We start from the raw sequence: 22,238 nt of genomic DNA on the forward strand, positions 1-22,238 counted from the left end.
AACAATCGGAAGGTCAGGGCTAAAGCTACAAAAAAATACAAGTAGCCTACTTTTATATTTTCTTATGATCTTGACATGAGAAGTAAATTACAATTGAATATTCAAGTAACACATTGATTGTTGTATTATCCAATGGCTTTAGGGGTCAGAAAAGGCAGCAGTTACATATTATTTCAATTTTACTTTGTGCTTTAAAAGGCCAAACATGACTTGCGTGATTTTTTTAATAAAAAATAAAATAAATTGTCTGAAAATGAACATATAGCACTTTAAACATAAACTTTCATTAGTGCTTTGTGTTCTAGTTTTCATTTGTAAATTTTTGTTTAAACAAAACCTGCAAAACCTTTTCTGATACGCAGCCATGTTATGGAACATATCATAAAGATAAGACTATGAACAAAATTCTGTGCAACAATAGATTGAACCACATTAACAGTCAGGCAGCCCATAGTGTCGCATTACTTAAAGGCACTGGAATAAGCACAATCCAGACAACTTCTCTATTTTTACACAGGTTTAACTCGCTTGTCAAATTAAATAGTTAGCTTCATGTAATGGTGCATCATCATTTTAGCCATCATTGTAGTAGTAATAGTAGTTTTTCTGAGCTTAAAATCAAGGCTGAAAATAATAGAAGTTGTTATATTTTCATTTAAAAGTGACGAGTGCTGATTGTTAAAGTATAAGAAACAAAGTTTAAAATTAGGCGATGAACAAATATTTGGCGATTTGGTAAGCAATAAGCAATAATACTGAAATGTTTGTCTAATTGTCGCCTTATAAATGTTCTGCCTTTCGGTAAGAGAGCAATAGACTGTTTATTCATTCTGAAACGACTCCTTGTACCCTGTTTTCACGTTTTCATTGAAGGTGACAACCAGAACATAGCTGTCCATCCATGCATTCACACAAACTCATAAGCCGCCTGGACAGTTAATCTTTAACCCATCAGGTCCGATCCCGAGCAGAAAAAACAACACTCTCTTTCTTGCTGCAGTCTCTTTAAACCTCTCGAGCATCAACCCTCTTCATGACGTGAAGATGTAGCAGAGGCTCTTTGGGTCCTGTCCTTATCTCTGCCCTCTCTGAACCTGCTACAGAGAGCGGTGAAGGTGTTGTGGGTGTGAGACAGGGAGTAGAGAAGCTCAGTCATGTAGGGGTTGTTTAGGAGCTGCAGCAGGTCTCTATATGTTATGGCTGTGCGCAAACACACACATATGGATCCAGACTGTGTCCCTACACCTCCTTCTCTCCAGAGCTTGTAAACGAGGTTCGTCTCAGGTTCTCCTTCACTTTGATGAACTCCGGGGCGCTGCAGTTGCCGTCCTCCAGTCTTGCTTGCTCCTTCTCCAGCTAAAGTACAAAAATAAAATAAAAGATAGATCGGTCCGACTGCATATTTGGTTGGTGGTTTGCAGCTTAACAGGATATACATATAAAAGAGGGTTTAGTATGATAAAACCCCTGATATACAAGAAATATTAAATATAGAGGATATTGACCCACATCCGGGTCTGTATGAAATACTGTATGATTGTGTGGTTTCTACCTCCTCTAGTTTCTGCTGTCTCTTGAGAAGCTCCTGTTCCAGTGGAGAGATCTTCCTCCTGGCTTCCTCCTCCTGCTTTCTCTGCTTTATCATCTGCTCTCTCTTCCTTTGCTCCAACACACGCTGCAGTTCAGGCTTACTCTCCACACTAACACCTCTGAGAAGAAGTTATGAACAAGAATGAAAAATAAAAATAATTAATATGATATAACAGAATAGAGCACATTTAAAAAGAGAACACAAAAGAAATGAGTACAATAGCAATTTGAGGACATTTGATAATAAAATATTAAAAACAAAAATTAGATTTAGAAACAGAATAGAAATCACATAATGCAAAATAACAAAGGTTTGAATACAACAAAGAGCAGAGGAAAGGAATACGATTGAACAGAATAGAAAACAGCAAATGAAAATAAAAGCAGATAAAAATAAGAATTAATAGATGGTTAAAAACAACAAACAACAGAATGGAAAAATAAAATAAAATAAAAAGCAAAACAAATAAAAACAGTATAGAAAAGGTAGAAAAACAATAAAAAGTAGTGAGAATAAAATAGAGTAGAGCAGAATAGAAAATAAAAGAATAGTATAAAATAAAATATAAATATGAACAGAACAAAATGAGCACATTTGAAAAGAGAACAGAAAAGAAAAGAATACAATAGAAATCAGTAGAAATTAGTTTGGGATTAGAATCGAAATCAATGAGAACAGAATAGAAAACAAGGAATAGAATTAGAATAGAATTGAAAACAGTTAATGGAAATATGAATTAATAGATGGTCAAAACAACAACAAACAATAGAATAACAAATACAGAATACAAATAATAGAGTAAACAAAACAAATAACGTAGAAAATACAAGAAAAACAAAAATGAGAATAGAATAGAAAATGCCTCATTAGCTGGTGCAGTCCATTATTCATCCACCAGGTGGCATTATTGCCTTGTTTTATCAGATTAATATGCTATGCAAAACTTGTTTGTATGTTTTTAATTTAAAAAAAAGGTGAAACATTTTATTATGGAAATCTGTTATAATGTACCCTGTGAAAATATGTCGATGTTCTTTGACTGTAAAACGTGACAGAATATTAATTAGTTTCCTGCCGTTCTTACCCTTCATGCCAGTGTTGTGACTTTCCATCTTAGTCATCCTAGTCAAGGCCAATCCCATTTAAAATGGGCTCATTTTGACAGACCTGACATCTGAATTGTGTGCTTGTTTGTCTAAGTTAGTCTTTCAAATCAGTTCCGACCAGTGCTGTTTAAGCTCTCACAACTGTTTCTCAAGGTGCCAAGCTGCTGCTAACACACATGATAATTATTAAGTTTAGTGGCAGGATACACACACACACACACACACACACACACACACACACACACACACACACACACACACACACACACACACACACACACACACACACACACACACACACGCACACACACACACACACGCACACACACACACGCACGCACACACACACAGATAATTAAATTAAGTGTGAGCTTGTTCTCTCCACAGGGGGGTGGCGCCATGGGTGTTGAGAGGAGGGAAAGGGTGTGTGTGTGTGTGTGTGTGTGTGTGTGTGTGTGTGTGTGTGTGTGTGTGTGGAGTACAGCAGATGTGGGAGTTCCAATTAGCAGCCGTGTTAATTTAGATGGTGTCCTTCAAGCTGAAGAGACAGCCACAAAACAACAAATAAACACAAGGGACATTTAATGAAGATAACAAGAGAGACATCAGGCCCCCGGACAGCTCCCGAAAGCCCTCATAATAATAACATGCTTGGTCGTCCGTCCTATCTCAGCTCTCAGCTATGAATAGTCACTTGCTGAACCTTGCTTGGATCATTGGCATCGACCTGTTCCTGAAATGATCCATAGATGGTGTCTTTTTCCTATCATGGCTAACAGTGACATATGAGCCAAATTTGTCTCTCCCCCTTTAATGTCTTCTTTTAGCATCACGTCTCCTAACGGATGTTTTTCAGTGTTTGTTGAACTTTTTGTAAAGAGCTCTGCAGCATCCCTGTCACATAAAAAGCTTATCTAGAGTAGGCTTGAGAAAAGAGGCACTTTTCTGAAAGTGACCTATTTCCTCTGCAACCCTTGCGCACACTGTGCCACCTTTGATGCCCACTGTTATCTGTGTGGATGTGAGATCCCCACCCTCTTCGCTCTCTTTTAATGTCCTCTACAGATTCACTGTTTTCTGTAGGATCTCTCAGCACCAAAGAGGCAAAAGTGCCAACAGTAACTAAAAGATACTTGCTTAATGGCCAACACGGCACTGTGCCAAGAAGCTCTCTGTGGCTTAAAGTGTTTCATAGTGGTACAGAGTGTACACACTAACAACTGTACCCACACAAACAGTGACTTTTTCTTGGTAATGAAAGTATCTAATAAATAGGCCCTCCCTTCTTGCTGTCTGCGACTCAATTGGTTCCTATTAGTCTTAGCACATGAGATACAGTGCTTCTGGAGAGGAACGATGAAATGTAAAAAAAAAATTGAAAGAAAGATTGAACTATTTTGCCTGGAGGAAACCAGGCACTGGTCATCCCCTGGTCACTACCATCCCTACAGTGAAGCATGGTGGTGGCAGCATCACGCCGTGGGGATGTTTTTCAGCAGCAGAAACTAGGAGACTAGTCAGGATTGAGGGAAAATTGAATTCAGCAATGTACAGAGACATCCTTGATGAAAACCTCTCAAGCTCCATCAGTTTTTTTCAGACCTCTCCAGAGATGTTCAATCGGGTTATTCCAAAATTGATTAAATTCATTATTTATTTTCCTAAATTCTACAAACAATACCCCATAATGACAATGTAAAAAGAAGTTTGGGTAACACTTTACTTGAAGGGGTGTGCATAAGACTGACATGACACCTTCATAATCATGACATGACACGTGTCATGAATATGAAAGAGTTTTTATGCATGTTTATGACAACTGTCATTAAGTGTCATTCGCTTAATTATGTCATTTTTAATGCAATGATGACATTTCGGAGTTGTCTTTGTTATGACAACTTGACATAAACCAATACATCATAACCTGTCAGTGTCTTTGTCATGACAACATGACATAGCAGATTAATTATCAAATTTAAGAAACTACTTAGCTTTTTGGGTTTACATTACATTAGTTGCTAGGCAACGTGGGGGAGAGGACGCTGGCGTTGTCTGTTCGCCGCTTCTCCACCCACAAATCATGTTAACTTTACTATTAAATTTAGATTTTATTTTATTTTCTTATGTTTGTGACTAGTCTAACAGAGCTACTATTGGGACTGTTGCTGATTGCTGGCAGCCACTGAGAGGACGTTGTTTGCCGTTTTTTCAGCGCTTCTCTTCTGTTTTTGTTTGAATTTGTGGTTGGTTTTGGTTTGAAGGACATTTGATGTTGCTCGCTGCGGCTGCTCTCTCTTCTGGGTGTCGGCTGCTCACTGGTGGTCTCCCTCGGGCTTGAACTGCATGGTGGCTGAAGTTTGCACCAGGCTAGCGTCATCAGCGTCCGGCATGATGTTGAGATGTAATTTTTACTTGTTATTCATGTATTGTTATTTTTTCCCTTTGTTGCACTTTGAGATTCTTCGGAATGAAAAGTGCGTTATAAATAAAATCTATTACTATTATTATTATTATTATTATTATTAAACTGTCATGTGGTTGGTTTTGACGTTGGCTGTCATTAGGCTATTATAATGTCATGATTTTTAAATAAATTTAATTTGTCATTTACATGTCATTAAGTGTCAATACTCTGTCAAAATATTTTATAACATTGTCATGAATATATTTCTTGACCTAAACTACAGTGGTACAAGTTGAATTCGTCATCATGTCATTAAGTGTCAAAACTCTGTCAAATTATTTTATAACAGTGTCATGAATATTTAGCTTGACCTGAAATATGGCATCATAGAGGAAATCGTACAGAGTCATTAAAAACTATTAATATAACTCAAAATGATAGAGTGGCATAGACATATAGACCTATGATGTCTATGGTGGCACCACTGGTAATGTGTACGCTGTAACAGTTGTTGGTAGAGCCTCAGTCAGGTTAGTTTGTTTAGGTGTTTAATGTCAATTTAGTTTGCAGTAAGTAAAAACAATTCACAACAACGTTATTTTGGGTTTAATATACTTTATTTAAACTTTCGCTCACTCTTTAACGAATAGTTTGAGTTTATTCTTACCATTCCGTTTGTTATGGTGGAGTCTCGTGTGCTGGTGCACCGTCAAAAGGAGTTCGGGCGGAAACGTTGGCCCTATATATAATGTTCCGGCCTAGGCTCTAGCCACAACCATTCCTTGTTCAGCCCGGGGTGGGGCTCTAAAGACTATTTCTCTTATTTTTATACATCGGAAGATAATTTAAAGTGAAGTCATTTGACAAAGTGTTATTTTTCTGTGTTTGTTTATGTGTGTATATGATGTTGATATATATATATGTTTATTTTGTGTAATGGCCATTATTTGTGTACGTGTTTTCCCCTTTTTGCGTTAATTGGTGCTGGTCACCTGTGTATAAATTCATGCCTTGTGTTTTTAAGAGTCAGTTCTGTGAGAGGGCAGGTCTTAAAAATTAAATGAGTGATTTTATTTCTCAAACTCCTTTTTATATTTTTAAGACATTTGAAATTGTCTATTATCTAACCTTCTGTTGAAGCTGGTGGGGGAAACTTAAAAAATAAAATAAAACATTGTGAACTGAAAAATATTAATGATGCTGTATTAACACCTAATTGCATTTTAATGACAAATTAAACTTGTGCCACGGAAAAAAATGTATGACATTATAATGGCCTCAGTCAACATCAAAACCAACCACATAACAGTTTAAGGTTAACCCTATAAGCTAAGTAAGTTTCTTAAATTTGATAATCTGTTATGTCATGTTTATGACAGGCTATGTTGTCTTGGTAATGTCAAGTTGTCATGACAAAGACACTGACAGGTTATGATGTATAGGTTTATGTCAAGTTGTCATAACAAAGACAACTCCGAATTGTCATCATTGCATTAAAAATGACATAATTAAGCGAATGACACTTAATGACAGTTGTCATAAAGATGCACAAAAACTCCTTCATATTCATGACACGTGTCATGTCATGATTATGAAGGTGTCATGTCAGTCTTATGCACACCCCTTCAAGTAAAGTGTTACCGAAGTTTGTTTGATGTTTGCAAATTTATTACAAACAAAACATGAAAAAAAAATCACATTTACATAAGTATTCACAGCCTTTGCCATGATACTCAAAATTGAGCTTGTGCATCCTGTTTCCACTGATCATCTTTGAGATATTTCTACAACTTAATTGGAGTCTACCTGTGGTAAATTCAGTTGACTGGACATGATTTGGAAAGGCACACACCTGTCTATATAATATCCCACTGTCCCACCTGAGGATGGAGAGTACGCTGACATTGTTTGTTTGGAGCTTTTCCACCTCTGACATTAATTTAGCAATTTTTTGTCTTGATCAGGTGATTGTACCAGTGGTCTTATGTAAAGTATGTAGGAGGTAAAAAAAAAAAAATCTTTACTTTAACATCCCGCTCATGCCCATCACCGTGATCCATCTGTATCAATAGTTACATTTGTTTGCATGTGAGTTCTGAACACTGCACTTTGCTTATTTAAATCTTTTCATTTCGAATCGTTTCTACACATATTAGTCTACACATATTTTTAATGTCTGTGAGGCAAGTAGCCTGCTAAGTTTCAGTTTATTTATGAGACGCGCTCCAGTTCATGAGCAATGAAAGCGATCGCTTCCGCAACCTCACGTCACGATTATAGTCTACTATTTGTTTATTATTTATTAAATACATGCAACTGGCCGAAGAAACCTTTATTAAAATTAAGAAACAATTTGTACAAAACGAAAGAAAGGCTTTTTACAAAACAAAACTTCATATTGAGTTAAATATAACCACCAAAATAATTTCTGACCCACTTGCATCTTTGCACTGATATCATAATCAGATGAAATTTAAAAATAATATTATAATATTTAAACATAAATATGAAAGAAAGAAAAAAAAAACATTGTTTAATGGCTACAACAAGTAGCCTATAGTAAGCTACAGATTTATGTCATGTCTGAGTTGGATTTGAACGAACCTCCTTTTACCGTGAGCAGTTCATGAGCGCGTGTCTGCGGATTTTTAAGCTGAGTCAAACCGGCTTCGCTACGCTCATTAGTGAGATCAGGCTACACCTCGCCCACGTATTAAAAAATGGTCGGGTTTAAAACGGGCTCATAATTACAGTTAATGTGTCGGACAGGTCCGGTCTCTCGGGTGCACGGGCTCGGGTAGGGTCGGGCTTGATTTTTTGAGCCGATCTAAGCTCTAGTTCTGTCTAAAAATGTAGTTATTATGTGCTAGCCGGTTGGCATGAATTGTACTCGTGATGGAGCGGTAGTGGAGCGCTCTCGGAGCGAGAAAAACCACAACGCTCCGACTTTAAAAAAATCCGCTCCTCACTCCATTCAAAATCTTGCCGCTCCACTCCTCCCTCCGCTCCCACTCCACTCCGCTCACATACTCTGTTCTGCAATAACTTTCTGACCAGGTGCATAGCAACCTACTTGCTACCATTGCTTTCGGTGCCGGTTGATCGTCTTTGTCCCACTGTTGGTGAGCCAAACATTCAGACCATCGAGTCACTGGTGTCCTTTGTTGCCAGAGGAAAACAGTTACTGCTGTTGGCCTAGCTCAACTTGACTGGTGAGCTGGTACTGTCTGAAATTGCTGGTTGATTAGCGGCGATTGCACTGGGCTAACATCATCAGCGTCGAGCATGATGTTAAAATATTCCGCTTCTCAACTGCTGAGTCTCAACTGGATCACTGCTCCATCTTGCATTACAACCATAAAACAACTTGGACTTCTGTGCCGACCCCGGTATATCCACAGAAGTGCCCAGAAAATCTTTGTTTACCTCTTGCATGGTACCGCGACGATCCCCTCTATCTGGTCTTCAGCTGTACGTGTCGTACCTCAGCGACGTCATCAGGGCACTGCCGCACTGTGAATATGTAGCAACAGATCCTCTAGGGCCGAGAGAAATATAAAACATAGAGTGGGCCACAGTGTACTGTGGAGCTTACAGAGACTTCCACCATCAGCTCTGTCTCCTGCCACTATGGAATTATTCAACACACAATCCCTCACCAATAAATCCCTGCTCATCCACGAACATATTTTGGATAAAGGAGTAGACTTCATGTGGCAAGTGGGGAGATCATTCAGTGCTCAATGAAGCCTGCACCCAGGCTACATGCAAAAAAGCCTGTAGCTCCGTACATGGGGGTGGTTTGGCTGTCATTCATCGGGATGAACTGAAAATGTCTCCCCTGCTACTGCCTGGTCTTATCTCAATGTAATGTTTAGCCTTCAAATGTAAACCCCCATACTCCATGACTGTGCTTCTCATATACCATCCCTGCAAACACACTCCTCATTTCTCCTTGAAATACATGATCTTCTCACATTACTCTGTTCCATGCCAAACAGACTTGTAATTCTTGGTTAATTTAATATCCATATTGACAAACCCTCCTGTCATCTTGCAACTGAATTCCTGAGTTTGATTGACTGTCTCCAGAAACATGTGAAGGCTACCACGCACATCAGGGACCACACCCTAGATCTGGTCATCACTGACGCAGCCCCCATAAACAGCCTTGAGGTAAACGATCTGGGTGTGTCTGACCACAAGTTGGTCTCGATGGCCTTTAGATTTTCGCCTCCTGTACCTTGGATCCCATCCCAACTGTTCTGCTCAAGTAATTTATTCCCTATTGTCAGCCCAATCATCACCCAGTTTGTTAATCTCTCTCTCAAAAACTGGGCATGCCCCTCTTGCCCTTAAAGCTGCTGTTAACGTTTAATCCTTAAGAAACGAACTTTAGACCCAAAGGTCCTTGCTAATTATAGGCCGATCTCCAACTTCACCTTCTTGTCAAAGGTTCTAGAGGAGGAAGCCTCCTTGCAGCTCCACAACCATCTATAAAACAACAACCTATTTGAGATATTTCATTTAGGCTTTCGCTCGGCCCACAGCACCGAAACAGCTCTGCTCAGGGTGACAAATGACCTTCTTATTTCAGCTGACTCAGGATCATCATCACTGCTCAGTCTCCTTGACCTAACAGTGGCATTCGACACAGTGGACCATACGATCTTCCTGGACCGGCTCTACACCATAGTTGGACTGTCGGGAGAAGCACTGCAGTGGTTTCAGTCCTACCTTTCTGGCAGGAGTGAGTGTGTTATATTGAGAGAATGTGAGTCCAGACTGCTCCCTGTTACATGTGGTGTTTTCCTCAGGGGTCCATTCTCGGCCCATTCTTATTCATCCTCTACATGGTTCCCCTCGGTCCTGTCATCAGCAGACATGATCTATCTTTTCATTGTTATGCTGATGACACGCAACTTTATATCAAAACCGCCCCAATTCCCTTTACAGCTCTGTCAAGACTCACCACTTGTCTTGAGGAGATAAAGGCATGGATGGGAACTAACTTCCTCCAGCTAAACTCCAGTAAAACTGAGGCACTACTGGTTGGCCCCACTAATCCTCTCCCTTATCCCAGATCATCTTTGACGGCCAGGTCATCACTTTCTCCTCCTCAGTCACAAACCTAGGGGTTTAGTTTGACCCCCAGCTGACCTTCAATGACCATATTAAACACATCTGCAAAACCTCCTTCCACCACCTTCGAAACATCTCCAAACTCGGTCCCCTTCTAATCTTCCCAAATGCAGAGAAACTTGTCCATGCCTTTGTCTTCACCAGGCTGGACTACTGCAACGGACTCTTCATTTGGGATTTGTCAAATCATCTCAGATGTATTAAGAAAAAACGGGCCTCAGGTAATACAGCTTAAAATGACAGTTGTTAACAGCGACGCAAATAATTGTGGGTTATCTGCAGCGGCGAAGGATAAACCTCACGCACACTTTGAATTCCTGTGAAAGAAGGACATATTCGAAGATCGCATTTGGAGAGTCCTACTCCCTTTTTTTAAAACAAGACAGCCTTATGACGTATGCGGCCTTCTGGAGACCTTCAGAGGATACAGCCTTCCAAAATAAGACAGCTATAATAGTTACCTTCATTGAACACACCTGCAGCCTATCGACTCATTGTCCTGTGTATTTAAGGTCTTCATGGTGCTCAGTGATGTTTTGCTAGTCGTTAAATATATCTGGACTTTTTTGTTTATGCTGTACTCTGTGGTGGATCGTATTGGTGAACATTATTAGTCGATTTAGTATTTTCTAAGTTTGATAAGGTTGAAACCTGGTGGATAAAGTTAACCACTAAGTGTTAATAAATGCTTTGAATTTCAAACATACTAACATGTTAAAGCTGCTGTTAGGCCTATTGATGCATGAATCTTTATGATTCCTGTCATAGTAAAGGATAGTTCATATCTTCACTAATCATGAGTTCAAGTTGAAATATCTTAATTCAGGTATTAGTACATGATTTTTAATGTTACTGATTTTCCTCTCTCGATACACAAACCCCAAGTTTAAACTGAGAAAGTGTTGTGCCCTACATCACATACCTCCAACAGTCTATTTTTGGCTTATTATCAGATTGCAAAATATGATCACAGAAGAAATCCTGGACAGTCTGGATTTGTCATTCACACAAGAGTGTATGTACTGTACACTTGTGTATCCTCATACCGTTTATGGTTCATAAGCAACTCCCGATGAAGCTCCTGGTGGCTTTTAGAGGCTTTCACTGGATTAATCAGCTTTTTGGGCTTGATGAGGTCATCATCCCCTGTCGTGTAATCAGGCTGAGGAGCATAACTGGCCAATGGGGGGATCTCACGATGAGGGTAACCAAATGGATCCTTGTCCGGGTTTCTCGGCTGATGAGGCTGTTCCCATTGAATATCGGCATACGCCGAGGCTGAGGACAGAGAGAAAACAATGTGAGAGGAAAGGTTTTGTTGACAGGAAGTAACTTTTCCCTTCCTGACTTTTTACTGAATGTCGCAAAATTAGAACATAATAAAACAGCAGTAAGTGGGATGGTGCAGCATAAACAACCCACGTCAGATAGCCAGCATTTACATAAACTGCTACATAACTGCTCGTCTCTGCTCCAGTTTAAAAATTACATCTAAGCTGAAGCGATTTCATAAAAGAAGCAGGTGGACAGTCAGAGCGGTTACGCTCCTGTTTGGAAGGAAATTCCAGCTATTTGGATCATTTTTACACCACCAGACTCTGACACACCATCACACACAGACGAAGCACTGATGTGAATTATCTTGACTATCTTTGTTACCACCCTTTTTTGTGAAAATTTTTTGCACTTGTGTTTGTTTCCCTATAATTTAATATATAAAGCACTCTAGCATATTTCACCCTACAAATCAAAATAAAGAAACACATTTTGCTCAAAGGAAATGAAAAGTTTAGTCCACCCAAAAATGAAAATGGGATGTTTATCTGCTTACCCCCAGGGCATCCAAAATGTAGGTGTGTTTGTTTCTTTAGTAGAACACAAATTAAGATTTTTAACAAAATGTTTCTTGTATAATGCATGGCAATGGGGTGTTTTTCTATGAGAGTCACTATAAGGGTAAAAAACACATAGACACACAAATATTAAACCTTGTGGCTCGTGGCGACACATTGATGTCTTAAGACACAAAAACAATCAGTTTCTGCGAGAAACCGAGCAGTATTTATATTATTTTTTTTACCTCATGTCAGACGAATCTTATCCAGTATTCCCAGCACCATTACTTACGCCGAAAAAGGTCAAATTAACCGCGCTATCATAGAGATGTATACATAGATGCCTCATTCAACCGATCCATGCAGGCACTAATGAGGAATCTATATACAGGTCTCTCTCTCTCTCTCTCTCTCTCTCTCTCTCTCTCTCTCTCTCTCTCTATATATATATATATATATATATATATATATATATATATATATATATATACAGTCTTGTTCAAAATAATAGCAGTACAATGTGACTAACCAGAATAATCAAGGTTTTTAGAATGTTTTTTATTGCTACGTGGCAAACAAGTTACCAGTAGGTTCAGTAGATTCTCAGAAAACAAATGAGACCCAGCATTCATGATATGCACGCTCTTAAGGCGGGCGTACACGGTGCGATTTTTGCTGTCGTACGAACTCGCAGACGATTTTTTTTTCGCGGAAGAAATCGCGTGGACATCGTGGATGCTCATATGGTCGCGGCTCACACCGTGTGAGAGGAAATACGAGACGAGCCGAGCACGTTAAGAGCACCTCCCGACCTTACGATCATTTTTAAACATGTTTAAAAAGTTCGGGGAGTCGGCCCAATTTTTACCAGCATATGGCTGTCCCCTATTGCCAAATCATGCACAAGCACGTCACATACGCACAATCTATGACTATTATCTATGACTATTAGCTCAGTGGCTGCCACATACTGCGTTCACACACACACACACACACACACACACACACACACACACACACACACACACACACACACACACACACACACACACACACACACACACACACACACACACACACACACACACACACACACACACACACACACACACACACACATTCTCTCTCTCACGTGCACTCTTCTCTCTCCCTCTGGTTGTTTCGGTTTAAAGGAATGGCTTTTCTCTGCTTTTCAACAAATCATTTTCACACCTTTGTTCTTTATTTTTTGTATCTGAAGCTATAGCAGCAACATTGAAAGCTCCGGTGTCTGTGTTACATGAAAACTCGTGTGATCGCGGCCGGCTCGCGGTGCAAACAGTCGTGCCGTGTACCAGCTGATTTGATGCGATGATCAAATTAAATGACTCGTAGCGTCTGCAATATCTCACAACCTTCCGAGTGTCCGAATTCGCACAGTGTACGCCCGCCTTTAAGGCTGTGCAATTGGGCAATTAGTTGAATTAGTTGAAAGGGGTGTGTTCAAAAAAATAGCAGTGTGGCATTCAATCACTGAGGTCATCAATTTTGTGAAGAAACAGGTGTGAATCAGGTGGCCCCTATTTAAGGATGAAGCCAACACTTGTTGAACATGCATTTGAAAGCTGAGGAAAATGGGTCGTTCAAGACATTGTTCAGAAGAACAGCGTACTTTGATTAAAAAGTTGATTAGAGAGGGGAAAACCTATAAAGAGGTGCAAAAAATTATAGGCTGTTCAGCTAAAATGATCTCCAATGCCTTAAAATGGAGAGCAAAACCAGAGAGACGTGGAAGAAAACGGAAGACAACCATCAAAATGGATAGAAGAATAACCAGAATGGCAAAGGCTCAGCCAATGATCACCTCCAGGATGATCAAAGACAGTCTGGAGTTACCTGTAAGTACTGTGACAGTTAGAAGACGTCTGTGTGAAGCTAATCTATTTTCAAGAATCCCCCGCAAAGTCCCTCTGTTAAAAAAAAGGCATGTGCAGAAGAGGTTACAATTTGCCAAAGAACACATCAACTGGCCTAAAGAGAAATGGAGGAACATTTTGTGGACTGATGAGAGTAAAATTGTTCTTTTTGGGTCCAAGGGCCACAGGCAGTTTGTGAGACGACCCCCAAACTCTGAATTCAAGCCACAGTACACAGTGAAGACAGTGAAGCATGGAGGTGCAAGCATCATGATATGGGCATGTTTCTCCTACTATGGTGTTGGGCCTATTTATCGCATACCAGGGATCATGGATCAGTTTGCATATGTTAAAATATTTGAAGAGGTCATGTTGCCCTATGCTGAAGAGGACATGCCCTTGAAACGGTTGTTTCAACAAGACAATGACCCAAAACACACTAGTAAACGGGCAAAGTCTTGGTTCCAAACCAACAAAATTAATGTTATGGAGTGGCCAGCCCAATCTCCAGACCTTAATCCAATTGAGAACTTGTGGGGTGATATCAAAAATGCTGTTTCTGAAGCAAAACCAAGAAATGTGAATGAATTGTGGAATGTTGTTAAAGAATCATGGAGTGGAATAACAGCTGAGAAGTGCCACAAGCTGGTTGACTCCATGCCACACAGATGTCAAGCAGTTTTAAAAAACTGTGGTCATACAACTAAATATTAGTTTAGTGATTCACAGGATTGCTAAATCCCAGAAAAAAAAAAATGTTTGTACAAAATAGTTTTGAGTTTGTACAGTCAAAGGTAGACACTGCTATTTTTTTGAACACACCCCTTTCAACTAATTGCCCAATTGCACAGCCTTAAGAGCGTGCATATCATGAATGCTGGGTCTCATTTGTTTTCTGACAATCTACTGAACCTACTGGTAACTTGTTTGCCACGTAGCAATAAAAAATATACTAAAAACCTTGATTATTCTGGTTAGTCACATTGTACTGCTATTATTTTGAACAAGACTACATACATACATACATACATACATACATACATACATACATACATACATACATACATACATACATACATACATACATACATACATACATACATACATACATACATACATACATACATACATACATACATACATACATACAGGATGGTAAATGCAAATGAGTTTCATGTAATAAATTGTGAAATGAAGAGGTTATTAAATAGTATTGGTTCTGACAGGTTTGTAATTCACCACCACTTAAGGACAAACATTTATCCAGATCCATAATGCAAGCCAGCCCAACTGCATCATGGGTAAAGACACTCCTCTCAGGATAGGACAGATTAAATGCGCAGTGATCCATGCTAAAGTGTCAGCAGATCAAGTGTCATATGCATTGGAGCTTGCTCAGAACAATGCTATGCTTGGAGGAGGAACCAGAGACAGTCTCCACCATTCAATATTAAAAAAGCTGAGCTCAATTCTTAGCACTTCTCAATCAGAGTGCATGAGAAGAGGACAGGGCTGAAATGATGTTGATGATGACAGGTAAAATGATGAAGGGAATTCATGCATGTGAAAGTATTTGTGGCCCAGGGTTTGGTATCAGAGGTTAGCAAGTTTACACCAAAGTAAATAAAATGTTTTGTTGTTGTTAATCTTTAGTATATTCTACGTATTACATAAACTAAATGCAAGACTCTTTTGTGCTAAATCCAACTTTTGTAAATACACAGATCAGGCATAACATTATGACCTAATATTGTGTTTGCCCTGCCTTTGCTGCCAAAACATCTCTGACCCGTCGAGGCCTGGACTTCACTAGACCTCTAAAGATGTGCTATGATTATCTGGCACCAAGATGTTAGCAGCAAATCATTTAAGTCCTTTAATTTGCAAGGTGGGGCCGCCATGGATCACACTTGTTTGTTCAGCAAATCCCACAAATGCTCGATTGGATTGAGATCTGGGGAATTTGTAGGTTTAGTCAAGACCTCAAACTCGTTGTTGTGCTCCTCAAACCATTTCTGAACACTTGAATACTGTTTCCATGAAAGGGTGTTCATGGTCTGCAACAATGCTCAGGTACCACATGCCTCCACCGGCTTGCCTTCTTCCCATAGTGCATCCTGGTGCCATGTGTTCCAAAGGGTAAGTAATGCACATGTTCACTTGCTGCCTAATATATCCCACCCACTAACAGGTGCCCTGATGAAGAGATAATCAGTGATATTCACTTTACCTTTAACCATAATGATATGCCTAATTGGTTATATACACTATATATTCTCAGTTTATTCTATTACTATTATTATTGCTGATGCTCTGTAAGCGTAAGGGAACAAACCATCCAAGTACTATACTTTGGGCCGCACTCCATGCTCACAGATATGAAGGAAACCTCAAATAATGCAGCTTGTTGAGAAGAGGTCTCAACTGGCTTATGGTGACTTTTTTTCACCTGGTAGATGATAAAACAGTGGAAAAGTAATAAAAAGAATTACACCAAAATATCATAGAGACTTGGTGGTAGGCTTAGTGGCAACCACCTGCAACATACATACCTGCTCAACATATAGCCCACAATGCATTGTGGCAGTGTATTTGTTCGGCATTTGTTGTCTTCCAGAAAAGTATTTAAGTATTGCACAGTTGACAACTGTACTCTAAATATTTTCTCTTCCCCTAAAAGCAAAAGACAAACTTTTACTAAAAAAATACGAAATCACATACTGTATGGACATGTTTTATGCATCAGGAAAATGAAGCTTAAAGTAAATATCTCACAGTATGTTGGATTAACATCACTGATATAGACCTACATTTGTTTATACTGAATGCTGTTGATACATTCAAAGAAATCTTTGTGAGGATTATGAATACATAATCACATCACATGATATGTCAGAGAGTTTTTTGGAATCAGAGTCTACACAGTATTTGGGCTTATGTAGCTATGAAAACTAAAACGTTTTTTTTTAGCGTTTTAACAGTGATGGCAAATTAACGTGTTGCAATATCTGCTTGCTGTTGACTGAGTAAACTGTGTGAGCATATGTGTGGCCAACTTCAATGTATGTGCAGGGAGAATGTTGCGTCATGGTTATGAAATACAAAAGATTTCTGTGTATTTGTTCAGAGCTTAAAGATACAATTCAATATGGGATAAAAGTACTTAAACATACACGTATACACACTCGCCACAAAATGTTTTGTATTGCTGCATAATCTGGGGCTCTGGAAGCCTGTCCTTGATCTCATTGATTAGGGATCAGTAACATGGTGAAGAGCAACAGAGGGTGGACTGTGTCTGCTCTGAAAGTGAATATCCCTCTATTATGGGCATAATGTATTTATCAACATCCCCCACAAACCCAGGAGTCACACAGACAGGAAAGTCACGGGCTTCTGCTGATCAAATCTGAGTCTATTTCCAAGAATTGCAGATGATAAATTATGGGGTTAATTCGATTTTTGTGTGGTGTCTGTTTGTGTGTGGCTACCTTATATACCCAGCAAAACCTAAAGTGATTCAGTAGGCCTACTATAATTAAAAGTGTAATTATAGTAGGTTACAAAACATGGACAAATTAAATGATACAGAACTTAAAGAGACACCGAACAGTATTTATATAAATATATCCCAGCCCCCCAACCCCACCAAATACGGCACTATATCCAACAGCCTTCAGCGCGCGATCAGTTCCGGTGAGTGAGGTAAATGTACAATGTACAAAATCTGGCGGAAGCGCCGGGAGTGATCTCTTGCGCGTATCTCTACGCCAGATCGTGTACATTTACCTTACTCACTGAAGTGATCGCGCACTGAAGACTGTTGGACATAGTGGCATGTTAGAGGTAAAAAAGTATATAAATACTTTTCGGTTTCTCGCACAAACCAATCGTGTCGTGTCTTAAGACATCAATGTGTCTTTACGAGCCGAAGGGTTTAATATGGATTTGTCTGTGCATGTTTTTTTTTAACTGTTTTTTTTTTTACTCTGATAGATTTTGTTACAATTCACATGCATCATGCGACTGCAACAGTTGCCGTAAAAAAAATCTTAATTTGTGTTCTAGTGAAGAAACAAAGTCACCTCTATCTTGGATGCCCTGGAGGTAAGCAGATAAACATCAAATTTAAATTTTGGGTGAACTAACTCTTTAAGTATACAAATCTCAGATGTTTACTAAGATCCTGGGCGGGGTGTTTGTATAACTGCTCAGGGATGCGTTTCCTAAAACCTGTTAACCTGTTAGCAACTTAGTTGGTAGGCAATGGGAAATTGCATTGCAACTAACACAGTTGCTAACTTAAGCCGCGTTTCCACCGCAGGAACTTTACCCAGGAACCAGGAGCTTTGAAGGGGTACTCGGTGTGTTTCGACCGCAGGAACCAGGGTCTAAATGAAGTTCCGGGTAAATTTTCCCCCCTCCAAACGGCCCTGCTCGCGAGGTGGCACTTTTTCAAAGTTCAGGAACTTTCGAGGGCGGGACTTGGATGCTGAACTTTGATGAGAAGAGCCAGGTATGCTTTTTGTGTGTTTTTTCTAGCATTTTCGAAACATGCTCGTCTGACCAAATATTGATTAGGCACTTCCTCGTTGCTCCACGTTTGCCCTCTAACGTTAAAGTTACTCATTTTGGATACACTGATCTTTCCGCGTCGTCAAATCAGCTGACTATGCGTCGCATCTTGTGACATTACGTCCGGTTTTTGGTCCGTTTACTGTCTTTGGTCCGTGTTGCGTTCATATATCAATCGAACCGCACCAGAGTTCGTTTGGAAGCGGACCGAGACCCATCTTTTTAGCGGTCTCGGTCCGCTTGTTTGGTGCGCACCAGAGTTCGGATGGCAGATATTCACATATGTTCAAATGAACCGCACTAACCGAGCAACCCCACCAGGGTTCGTTTTAATCGAACCAAACATGACAAGTGTGAACGCACCCTAAATGTTAGTACAGTTATGCAAATCATTAGTATTTTATTATGTTTTAGTATGCAAGTTAAAATTATGTAGCTACTGTGATGTAGTCGCTACCAAAACATTAATGTCACAACAGAAACATGGGATGTTTTGTCAAAAATAAAGCATATTGAATTATCAACTAAGATGTTAGGATAGTGTTTGGTTTAATGTATATATTAAAACCAACTCTGAAATCAGTATGATTAACTTAATAGCTGTTTAAAAAAAAAAAAAAAAAAAAAGAAGAAGATTAGATTGGATTCAAAATACAACAAATCTATATATAAAACATTAAACATATACTTAATATATATTTACAAGGTAGATGTAAACAAAATCTTAATAGGTCAATATAACCCTTCTTAGTCAATAAAGTTATTGTGTTTCAGTATTGACAAATTTGGGGAAAGGAAAAATATTTCACAACTTTCTCAAAATATAATATGAGAAATAACTGCACAATTACTAGAAATGTGTGCCTTGGATATTATACAGTTTGCATACATAAAAATAAAAAACATACATTTGCATATGTTTTTTTTCAAGATGTTTCCAGAATTTTGATTATTTTAGCATTTAAAAACTACTTCCATTTTTTTCCAAATCAAAGCATTCATACATTTTTAAATGTGCCTTAAATATCCAAATTCATTTTGGATGGAAATAAAGATTTCAGTTTGTCTCATTGATCACCAAGCATTCAGCATTAAAAAGACCATTTTTGATTATACAAACAAAATTTTCTGTTACATAAGAAGTTTGTTCCCACATTGAATTGTATACAAATAAAATGCTGACAGTTGTCATGGCGACGTCAGCATTCTCAGAGGATGCCCTGGGATCCCATTCTCCCATGTGTGTGTGTGTAGAAGAGCGGCGCTATTTCCCACAATCCCCACTGAATACTGGTCCTTGGCAAGCCATAAAATTTAGGCACAGCTCTCAGACAGGGAATTAGCATTATAAAGGTGCTCAGCAAGAAACAACGCAGCAGTCTCTATGCACAATATAGCCTATTTCAAGTTGAAGACTTGAAGAGTAAATAAAACATTTTTTGTTTTTTGACTAAACATGCAGCTTTACAAATCTTGGTAACACTTTAGCATGGTTAACACATATTATTAACTATGACTTTTGCCTGAAGTCTTAATTTACTGCTTATTAATATTTATAGTACGTAAGTAACCTTTCTAACTACCGGTATTAATATTAATAAGCAGTAAATTAGGACGTAATTGAGGCAAAAATCATAGTTAATAGTGAATATGTGACTTTTTGTAGTTTTTAAATTTAGATATTGGCTAGGATTAAGGGATGTAGAATATGGTCATGCAAATTAAAAGGTGCACTATGCAACTTTTCGTCCACTGGAGGGCGCTTATTCTAAATGGCTCGCGAGTACCGGGACTTTTATTATGACGGGACGGGACACAGTCGCCGGGCGCCCGCACTTCCGCTTTTTCCGGTCAGGCAAAACAGCTATTTTTATCATATCAGATACATTTAAGAGGCCAAGGGCTTCGGCCATCCGTCCACTCTCTTCCCTGAACTGAAATGAAGTAGTGGGCTGTACTTTCCACACGATTGACATCAGGTTCAAGTACGCCAGGTTGGCTGGTGGTTATGTTTCCCGCATACCGCCTCCCATGGCCGAGACTGGTATTACGATACCTAACGGGCCGTGGCTAGTAATGCTACTGCTAATTAAGGTTGATATCTCTGCAGCACTATAATTTCTCTATCATCGCCCTAAAGATAGCTATATTACCAACAGACAATGTCGTTCTGTTTATTCTAAGCATGTGCTTGTCTGCCAGTTGGGGTTGGGCTTGTTACAGCAAAATGGATTCTGATTGGCTGTCCTTTTTCATTAGCTGAAAAAAAAAAATCCACCAATATTGTTTCTCTGTGCCTTTAATGTGGTTTGAACTCTGCTATTCTTTAATATTGAGAATGATTTTTAGATCTATATCTGTATTGTTATCTTTATAGTTATTGTCTTTGGTGTGAACTGGCCTTAATGCATTAAAATGTGCTTTTTAAATATTACCAAACAGCCAAAATCCCAATCCCAGAATCTGAAGAGAATTACCTCTATAAAATATCTTCCTTTGTGTTTCACACAAGAAATAAAGTCATACGGATTTGGAACAACTTTATGGTCAGGAAAAGATGACTTTCATTTGGCTGACTATCCCTTTAAGGTTTAATTCACATATTAATGGATTTATAGACTTCAAAGTTATGTTGATAAAAGGCGTGTTTGTTTAAAAGCTGGGCATTCTGAGATGGATGATTTAAGATAACTGTTCAAATACACAAAGCAGGGTTTATTGGTGTCGATCACGGTCAGGCAGAAATACATTGTGGACCTTGCGCTTTTCAGCTTAAACAAACATAAAGCATGATACTGCTGGTAAAACATTACAACAACAAAATTGTGAAAGATGATCCTTCTTGTCACTAAGATGCAGGGATATTGATTTAGCTTGTTACTGATACCTACAAATTCCAACAAAGATATGTCAAATAGTGCCTTTCTAATGGCTACCAGAGTTTTTGAAGTCTGTTAGCAAGTTGGGCACTCTGCCCAAAGAAAGCATGGCTCCCTGCTCGTCACCAAACTGATTTATTTTCTGATGTATAGTCTTTCTTTTGCCCTCTTAGTTTGTCTTTTATATACTACAACAGCTTGTTCTCAAACACATTACACATTTAACCCTACACAGGAATTTCTGGTTGCAAAGCATGCATCAGTGTGAATTTATCTCTATCAAATCTGTAATTACTACATTGTAACTGAGTTATTACATAGTAATAAAGCAATGAAACTCAATGAATTACAACTGTATGAATTCCGTCTATGATAAAAGTGGACAATGTTCTTATCCTTGGTAATCTAATATAGACCCCTGGTAAAGTTTCACTGCACAATACAGCATCATCAGTTCAGCATCCTGTAATCTCAGCCGCAGACTGTTGTATCTGTCTTACCTGACTTAACAAGCACATCTCTGGGTCTGCTGGGCTGGCCCTCAGGGGGATACAAACTGTGTTCAACTCTCTGGTCCATCCTGCTGTTGCCTGTGTGTACGCATGTGTGTGTGTGTGTGATATCCTACATGTTTATGTGAGGGCCGTTTCTCCTGAGTTTCTGCTGTTCTTCACACACACATGCCTCCTCTCACACAGTGTCAACAGTCATGTGACCACTGGGCATCAAAGCTACGCCCCTCCTGCTCCTCCCAACTTTATTTTTTCACACACACTCTCTCTTTCTCAGGAGTCTGATAGGATTAGCGGAG

The 22,238-nt window shown here is 39.1% G+C and overlaps 1 protein-coding gene across 2 annotated transcripts in view; it reads right to left on the reverse strand.

Moving 5' to 3' along the window:
- Nucleotides 1–333: 333 nt before the first annotated feature.
- si:ch211-236d3.4 (actin-associated protein FAM107A) overlaps nucleotides 334–22,238 on the reverse strand; it is a 48,556-nt gene continuing 26,651 nt past the window's right edge. Inside the window, exons 1-4 of one of the 2 annotated variants that reach the window (XM_067431468.1) lie at nucleotides 21,928–22,132; nucleotides 11,290–11,521; nucleotides 1,553–1,709; nucleotides 334–1,356 (exon numbers count right to left, since the gene is read on the reverse strand). In XM_067431468.1, the coding sequence (XP_067287569.1) occupies nucleotides 1,240–1,356; nucleotides 1,553–1,709; nucleotides 11,290–11,521; nucleotides 21,928–22,006 (585 nt within the window). In that variant the 5' untranslated portion in view covers nucleotides 22,007–22,132 and the 3' untranslated portion in view covers nucleotides 334–1,239. Of the gene's footprint in view, nucleotides 1,357–1,552; nucleotides 1,710–11,289; nucleotides 11,522–21,927; nucleotides 22,133–22,238 lie in introns of those variants that run through there. The other variant, XM_067431467.1, reaches the window with a different exon arrangement.

Source organism: Pseudorasbora parva, chromosome 22, assembly GCF_024679245.1.
Source record: "Pseudorasbora parva isolate DD20220531a chromosome 22, ASM2467924v1, whole genome shotgun sequence".
In the NCBI taxonomy this organism is placed as follows: domain Eukaryota; kingdom Metazoa; phylum Chordata; class Actinopteri; order Cypriniformes; family Gobionidae; genus Pseudorasbora; species Pseudorasbora parva.